Source organism: Oratosquilla oratoria, chromosome 14, assembly GCF_046742065.1.
Source record: "Oratosquilla oratoria isolate Oo_2021 chromosome 14, ASM4674206v1, whole genome shotgun sequence".
Lineage (NCBI taxonomy): Eukaryota > Metazoa > Arthropoda > Malacostraca > Stomatopoda > Squillidae > Oratosquilla > Oratosquilla oratoria.
In genome coordinates, this window is record NC_134790.1 from 43,759,574 (window position 1) to 43,768,602 (window position 9,029).

Genomic DNA, 9,029 nt, shown 5'->3' on the forward strand with positions numbered 1-9,029 from the left:
CACTCTAAAAATAGTTCAGGTTTATGCACTAAGTTCACAGAGTTCATCACTAGGAAGCTAGAAGACACCACGGAAAATAAGGGGAGTGATTTTTACTGAGTGAGAACTCGCACACATTCACGTAATTGTAATATACAGAACAAGAAGTGTCCCGGGCCATTCTCGTGCTCATGGCATGCGGCAATTGTGTGTTGCGTAGTGCAAGAGACAGTGTTGTAAAGTCCTTAATGTACGGATGTTGCGCAGAAGGTGTCTGTGTCACTTGAATCAAGCATACTGCCTGGGTTTCATGTAGTGCGCATTCATTAAGGTTGATACCCGTGTGAACAAGGAATTGCATGTGTGATGTATCTCAGTGTGATTTCTGCCTGGATGTACCGTATGTGTTGTTGTTTGGACGTTGGAACGTCTGTTTCTAAGTGACGGTCTTTGCATAATCATACAAGATTGCAATGAGTGTTGCTCTTGTTTTGCATGCTTAGTTTAGTGTGCAGCTCTTGTGTTTGCATATGTCTTTTGAGTGTGCCTCGTTACGTATATATGAGCGTTTGCCATGAATGCAATCCTGGTCTTCCCGGCGTCCCGGAAGGCAGGCGACCAGTCCTCCGTCGCCCCAGCGTCCCGGTGGCAGGCAACCGAGTACTTATAAGTCTTGCTCTTGTTTTGTATGTTTGTTGTGCGGATCTTCTTGTGTTTTCATGTGTCTTTTGAGAGTGCCTCGTTGCTTATATGTAAGCGCTTTCAATGAAAGCAATCCTGGTCGCCCCAGTGTCCTGGTGGCATGTGGCCAAGAGTTGCCCTAGCGTCCCGGTAGGCAGGTGTCTATCTAATGGTCACTCCAGCGTCCTCGCGGCAGGCAACCGAGTGCTTGTGAGTCCTGGTCCTGTTTTGTATGTTTGTTGTGCAGCTCTTCTCTTGCTTGCATGTGTCTTTCGAGTGCACCTCGTTGCGTGTATGTGAGCGTTTGCAATGCATGCAGTCCTGCTTGTCCCAACGACCCGTGAGGCAGGAGATCATGGATCAGTCCTTGGTCACACCGACGTCTCAGTGCCGTTTATGTACGGTGCATATACATACATTCATATATAGGAAACTTTGAATTAGTATGAATTAGTAACAGAAAACAGCGGGTCACCATTAGCGGTGTAACATCCAAATGAGGTAGTGTTACTATTGAAGTTCGTCAGGGCTCGGTTTTGGGTCTCTTAATATTCATCATGTATATAAACAATTTGGATAATGGGATTGTTTGTCATATCATTAAGCATGTGGATGACATTAAAATAGGTCTCCATATTAGGTCGGGCGAAGACGCTGGGATACTGCAGGATCTTAACAAGTTGTTAGTGTGGTCCGAGATACGACCTATGGATTTGAATATCTCAAAATGCAATATGTTGAACGTAGGATTATACAACCCAACTAACAGGTATAGAAAACAGAATGTGAAAAAGACTTAGGGGTATTAATGAATCCGGACTTTATATCCAGGAAACAGTGCATTAGCGTCAGTCAGGGATAAAGCTAACAGGACATTAAGATTTATCGCTAGGACGGTTACACACAAAAGTACAGAGGTAATAATTAAATTCTATCTGGCGATAGTTAGACCCACCTTTGACTATACGTTACAGATTTAGTCTTCGTCCTATAGAACGGATATTAATTCACTAGAGTCAGTAAAGAGGAGAATGACCAAAGCAATACAGGGGCTTAGAAATTTACCATACGAAGGCAAGCTTAGACAACTTTAACTTACACTCTCTAGAAAGACGATGAGTGAAGGGTGATCCAGTATAAGAATTCAAATGGGTTAAGGGCCCTAACATGGGTTACGCGGGTAAGGTCATCCTATTAAGACAGCAGGAAAGTACTCGCAGTAATGGATTTAAATTGGACAAATTTAGGTTTAAGAAGGAAAGAGGCAAGAACTGGTTTACCATCAGAGTGGTTAATGAGTGGAATAGACTTAGTAACCATGTAGTGAGCGTTGAAACGACTGGTTGTTTTAAAAAAAATATTAGATAACTTTATGAATAGGGTTGACAGGTCATAAAGGACATGTAAATGTCTAGTGTAGGCCTTATGGTCTCTTATAGTCTCCTCCAGTCTTGTTTTTGTTATATACATATACATATACATATACAAATACATACAAACATGCATATACATATACATATACATATACATATACATACAAACATGCATATATATATACATATACATATACATATACATATACATATACGCACACATACACAAATATATATGTTTATGCAAATAATTATGTGCATGCACATGTGTATGTGTATAAATATACATGCTCTTAAATAATAATAAATAATAATAATGATAGGTTTATTGAGATAGCAGTGATACACTGACAATAATACAATTGGGCACTTTTATGAGTAATATAGTAATAATTAGAGTGATATGCTTAGTCTAAAATTTATGATGAGTTTATTGTGCGGACAATGGATGGAATGGCACTGTTCTTGTATCGGTCAGTTCTCGGCGCTCTGATGGGCTTGATTTTGTTTGAATGCCGAGTTGCATGGCGGGTGGGTGTGGTGGGAGGTGGGAGGAAGTGACGGTGACGTGGGTGTAGCATTAGGTCCTGTCCAAACTTATTCAGTGCCTCACTGTGTTTGTCGGACAATCTTGGCAAGCTGAGGGTGGTGAGGGCGTGTTCGTATCCCTCATACTGATTACCCAAGATAATTCTGCACGCTCTTTTTTGCACTTTCTCTAATTTGCTCCTCTGTGTGATGTTAAGTGATGATGACCAGGCTGGGGAGGCGTACATGAGGGTGGGGAGTACGAAGGTGGTGTAGACTCCCTTTAGATCTGGTGATGGGGTACCAAGGGACTTCAATCTGCGCAGCATGAAGAGTTTGTAAGAGGCTGTCCTGATGATGTTGTTGATGTGCTGGTTCCAGTTAAGGTGGTCGTCTATTGTGATGCCTAGTAGCTTGGCGGACTGGACCACTTGAAGGGAATGGGTTCCTAATGACAGTTGAGGTGGTGCCACCGCCTGTTTGGATGTACAAACATGCATGACCACGGTCTTGTTGTGGTTAACTGTCACATTCCTGCTCTCAGTCCACGTTTTGAGGTTGTCTAGGATGTTTTGTAGTGGAGAAAAGTCAGGCTGCCTGGTGTTGATGGGAATGCCAACTGTACAGTCATCGACGTATTTCCATCTATGTTGGGTGTCCATTAATGCGTCATTTATGAGGATGAGGAAGCACAGTGGTCCCATCTTGGTCCCTTGGGGGACCCCACATGTTAGAGGGTGGAGGGAGGATGTCGTTCCCTGGTACCTCACTACCTGTTGACGTCCGGTCAGGAAGTCGGCTAGCCATGCTACCAAGTGTGGTTGGATCCCCAGTTGTATGGCTTTGGAGATGATGATGTTATGGTCAACAAGGTCAAACGCTTTCTTGAAGTCAATAAAGGTCAAGGCTAGAGAAGTATTGCGCTTGTCTAAGTGGCTGTGCAAGAAGTCCAGAAGATTAACAAGATAGTGAGTTGTGGAGGAGGATTTCATGTTGCCATACTGTTTTATATCGATTTGATCTTTAATTTTGTTGTATACTGAGTTAAAAACAAAACCCTCACATATAAGGCTTGGGATTGGGGTGATAGCAATAGGTCTAAGGTCGCTTAGTGACTGTGGGTTCGGACATTTGGGGATGGGAGTGATATATGAAATTTTCCAATCACTGGGGCAGGAGTTTTGACTCAGTGAAGCATTAATTATGGAGGAAAGTGGGAGGGCAAGTTCTGGGGCAAATTCTTTGTAGATTTTGATAGGTAGATCAGAAGGTGTTGTAGATCTGTTATACTTTAATTTACTTAGTTTAGTGGCAACGTCAGCTTTCTGGACAGGGGCAGGGGGTGAGGGAGAGGGGAGGTAGGCAGGTAGGCCGGAGAAGTTAAGGGGGGGTAAGGTCTGGCAGATAGAGGCGAAGTGAGTGTTAATCTCTTGAGCAGCTAAGTCAGGTGGTAAGTGTGAAGCGCAGGGCAGGTGAGAGGCTTGATTATTTTGTAGCCCGCAGAGAGCTTCGATCTTACTAAACCACTGACTGTTATTTTGTGTTTTGAGGTGTTCTATTTTATTAGGGTAGTACGAAGACTTTGCAATACTTATCTCCTTGATGACTTTATTTCTGAGGGATCTGAAGAGGGGTCGATCAGTGTAATATGCCTTGTTGCGTTGTTTAATTAGACGCTTAATACGGGGGGTCATCCAGGGGGCGTCTGATCGGTTCACGGAGAAGTCCTTGACCGGGAAAAAAAAGTGGAAAGCTTCAGTAGTGGTTGTTGAGTAGTTTTTTCCACTTGGTTTCCACGTCCTCGGCTTCCAGAACCTCCGTCCAGGGATACTCCACTATCCACCTCCCAAACTCCCTCATGGCCGAGTCAGGCATGGGGCGGTGGTGTCGAGTGACCTTAGTTCTACGGATGGCATTGCTGGGTGCTGGCGACCACTGGATGGTGATGTGGGTACTCCTGCCGATGGGGGGGAGAGGTCTGGGAGGGGAGTACTGTTGAGCCATGTCGGTCATGATAAGGTCGAGAGTAGTTTGCTTGTGGGTGGGGAAGTTCACCACCTGAGTAAGACTTAATTGATGTAGAATCTCACTTGTGTCTAGCCGATTAAAGTCCCCACAAATGACCAGCTTTGCAGCAGGGTATTTCAATCGTAGGGAGTCAGCGGTCTCAATAATGTGATCGGAAAGGAGAGCGGCGGTGTGTGCACGTGGAGGATGATAGACCACACACATAATAATGGACGCGGTGTGGCGGGGGTGAAGGCGGGGGTTAATCCTCACCCACAGAACCTCAACTCCCTCGGGAATATCAACCCTGAGGTGTGAAGGGTTGAGGTCCGCACGACAGAACAATGCTACACCACCACCAACACGGTTCACTCTGAGGTGGTGAAATAGTACAAAGTTTTCAATATTACACATTTCAGGCACAATTTGCCACGCTTCAGTAATTGCCATCATGTCACATTCTGTAGAACGTACTGTTTCGATCACTTCCTCCATTTTGTTGGTTAAGGAGGTAACGTTAGACAGCAGGAGGGAGGGTAGGCTGTACCAAACGCGTGGCACTTCACTGTGAATGCGAGATCTCGGCTTAACCTTTTTTCTGTTTTTTGCACTTGTTGTGGTTGTAATCACAGGCACTGTTCGAGTAATTTTTCTACCACCTCGTCGGCCACGACTTCGGAAGAGTTTCATGTCTTTCAGGCGCTGAATCACTGAACTCGGAGGATAACCACACCCTCGTTTTAAACGCGTAAAGTTCACTGGGTCGGTATCTCTGACGAGGGGGGTTGTATGGCAATACTGGTCCGCACATCGTTACCGAGTATAAACTAGGATAAAAATATATACCATGAGAAGGGTCAACTAGCTGACCCAGGCAGCTACCCAGCGCCCCGTTGCACCTGAGACAGGAGGTGCCAGTGTGTGTGTGTGTGTGTGTGTGTGTGTGTGTGTGTGTGTGTGTGTGTGTGTGTGTGTGTGTGTGTGTGTGTGTGTGTGTGTGTGTGTGTGTGTGTGTATTTACCTAGTTGTATTTACCTAGTTGTATTTTACGGGAAGGGGAGCTATGCTCGTGAGGTCCCGTCTTCATATCTCATTTTATCTAAACTATTTTTAAATTCATGTATTGTTTTTGCACACACCACTTTCTCATCTAACTTGTTCCAACTGTCTATTGCTCTGTGAGGAAAGCTGTTCTTTTTCAAATCTCTTCTATAGTTGTCTTTTTTTATTTTCTTTCCGTGTCCTCTTGTATTTCTGTCATCCCATTTTATCAGATTCTCTCTATCAGTAATTTCTATGCCTTTCATGATTCTGTAAATAGCTATCAAATCTCCTCTCTCTCTTCTTTTCTCTAGTGTCTGTAGTTTAAGTTTTTGTAGTCTCTCTTCATATGATAGTTTTGAGAGTGTTGGTGCCAGTTTAGTAATTGCTCTTTGTATTCTTTCAAGTTTTTTTATACATTTTTTTGTACTTGGTGACCATATCGTTGCTGCATATTCCAATCTTGGTCTTATCAGGGTGACTAGGATTTTCCTCACCATTTCTTCATCCAGGTATGTAAATGCCACTTTGATTGTTCTTATTAAATTATAAGTTTCTCCAAAAATCTTATTTATATGTTTCTCAGGTGACATATTATTCATAACAATGACTCCCAGGTCCCTCTCATTTTCTACTCTTTTTATTCCTTCTTCTCCCAAATTATATGATCCTGTTATTCTGTTTTTGCTTTTTCCAAATTCCATTATACTACACTTTTTTGTATTGAACTCCATCTCCCACTTCCTACTCCATTCTTGTACTTTATTTAGATCTCTCTGTAGTGATTCACAATCTTCTTCAGTTTTCACTCTTTTCAGTAATTTTGCATCATCTGCAAAGAAGCTCATATAGCTTTCAATTCCTTCATCCATATCATTAATATATATAGCAAACATTATTGGGGCCAGAACTGTTCCCTGCGGGACACCGCTTATTACTTCATTCCATTTTGAGTGCTGATCTCTTATCACTACTCGCATTTTTCTTTCTTGCAAAAAGTCTTCCATCCAATTTAGCAATTTACCTTGTATTCCTCCTTCATATTCTAATTTCTTAAGCAACTTCTTATGTGGTACTTTGTCAAAAGCTTTTTTTAGGTCTAGAAATGCACAATCAGCCCATCCATCTCTTTCTTGTATTATATCTATTAGCCTTGAATAGAAACATATTAAATTGGTGACGCATGATCGTCCTTGTCTGAATCCAAATTGCCTTGGATTTAGTACGTTGTTTTTTTCCAAGTATTTTACCCATCTACTTTTGATAATTCTTTCACATATTTTTGCTATTGTACTTGTTAGAGAGACTGGTCTATAGTTGGTAGGTTCTTCTTTATTTCCTCCTTTATATATAGGTACTATATTTGCTTTTTTCCAATCTTCTGGAACTTTTCCTTCTTTTAAGGAACTGCTTATTATGCTATGTATTTTGTCTGCCAGTTCATTCCTACATTCTTTCAGAATCCAGTTTGCTATTTCATCTGGCCCATGCGATTTTCTGACATCAAAATTACCCAAGTGTGTCAATATTTCATTCTTCGTTACTTCTATTTCTTCCATAGGGGGGACTTTTTCCTTCCACTCAATCTCTTCAGGTTGTATATTTTCCCTTGTAAACACTGATTTAAAATGTTTGTTCATAATTTCTGCCATTTCCATTTCCTCAGTGTATTCAACTCCCCCTTGTCTTAATTTCTCCAAGTCTTGTTTGTTTTTTCAGTTTATTGTTTACAAATCTGTAGAATAGTTTTGGTTGATCTTTACACTTTTCTATAACATCTTTTTCATATTTTCTTTTTTCCTCTCTGCACTTTTGTACATATTCATTTCTATAACCAGTATATATTTTCCATTTTTCAGGTCTTCTGTCTTTTTTCCATCCGGTCCAGGCTTTGTCTCTTTTGTCTTTTAACTCCCTACAACTTTTGTTGTACCAGCATTTTACATATTCTTTTTCTTGTTTTTGTCTTGGGACATACTTTTCCACTCCTTCTTTGTAAATTTTTGTCAAAATATTCCATTTCTCTTCCACTGATGTTTCTTCTTTGTATATTTCTTCCCAGTTTTCTTGTTGGAAGAATTCTCTTATTTTATCAAAGTTTGTTTTTTCATACATCATTCTTCCTTTTCTATATTGTTCATTTCTTTTCATATATTTTTCTTCATTAAGTTCCAGTTCAATCAATATGTGGTCACTTTTACCTATTGGTGTTTTATATTCAATCTTGTCCACTATTCTAGGTTCAGATGTAATTATTAAGTCTAGCCTCGATGGTTCTTCTTCATTTCTATACCTAGTGTTCTCTTGTATCCATTGTGTCATTGAATGGTCAGTAATCATCTCAAGTAGAGCATTTCCCCATGAGTCATCACCACTCTTTACTGTCATTTCTTCCCAGCAGATTTCTTTGCAATTAAAGTCGCCCATCATAACTATTCTTCCTCCGTCTTCCATTATTTTAGTTAATGCTATCTTTGTGTCCTCTAACATACTTTTATGTTCATTCTCCTCCCATGAGGCTGTTTTCGGAGGCACATAGTTGATCACAAATTTTCTGCTCTTCTTATCTCGGTCTTCCACTTCTATCATAATCATCTCTACTGTATTCTTTCCATATATGACACCTTTCACGTTTATATCCTTCTTTGTCAGGAACATAATTCCACCCCCTTGTTTTTTCTCTCTGTTTCTAATCCAATAATTGTATGTATCATGTCCTACACTGTTGGGTGGTAGTGGGCCTTTTAATTTTGTTTCTACAATTCCCATTATGTCCGGTTCTTTTTCTTTCAAATAATCATTCAGTTCATTCAATCCTGTTATCAATCCATCTATATTTGTGTAAGACACTCTTAGTTTTCTGCCACTTCCATTGTGTTCTCTGTTTCCCTTATGTTTTTCTTTAGTATGTCGAACTGCTTTATTTTCATGTTCACTACTCTCCAATAGAATCTCTCTTTCTCTGACTCCGTTCTTTCCTCGTTTTTTGCCTTAGCTTCAATTCTTTTCTGCTTTTCTGCCTCTCTTTCCTCCTTATTCATTTCTCTTTTTATCCATACCTTTTTATATTGATCATTTGTTGCTAGTTTCCCTGTCTTGGATAGAATTTTCTCTGCCGTTGTTTGTGACCTGAATTTAATCTTAATTGGTCTGGTCTTATCTGTACTATATTTTCCGAGTCTGAATTTTTCCTCAATTTCCTTTATAATTTCTGGTTCATCTTCCTGGACTAATTTTAATAAACTGCTTACCCTTTCATTTTCCTCCTTGATTCTTGCGGTTCTATCTGGGTTATGTTTCTCTTCCATTCCTAATATAATTATACATTTCTTTTTGTCAGCTAATTCTCTTACTATATTCTCCTTCTGTCTCATCACTTTAATAACTGAGTCTTCATTATGTTCTTTCAATTGCTGTTTG

The 9,029-nt window shown here is 40.5% G+C and overlaps 1 protein-coding gene across 1 annotated transcript in view; it reads right to left on the bottom strand.

Annotated features, from left to right (window-relative positions):
- Positions 1–5,220: 5,220 nt before the first annotated feature.
- Positions 5,221–9,029, bottom strand: part of LOC143032639 (uncharacterized) — a gene marked incomplete at its 5' end in the record, with an annotated part of 9,763 nt that continues 5,954 nt past the window's right edge. The window contains one exon of the mRNA XM_076197515.1: positions 5,221–5,366. Within this exon, the coding sequence (XP_076053630.1) occupies positions 5,221–5,366 (146 nt within the window). The remainder of the gene's footprint in view (positions 5,367–9,029) is intronic.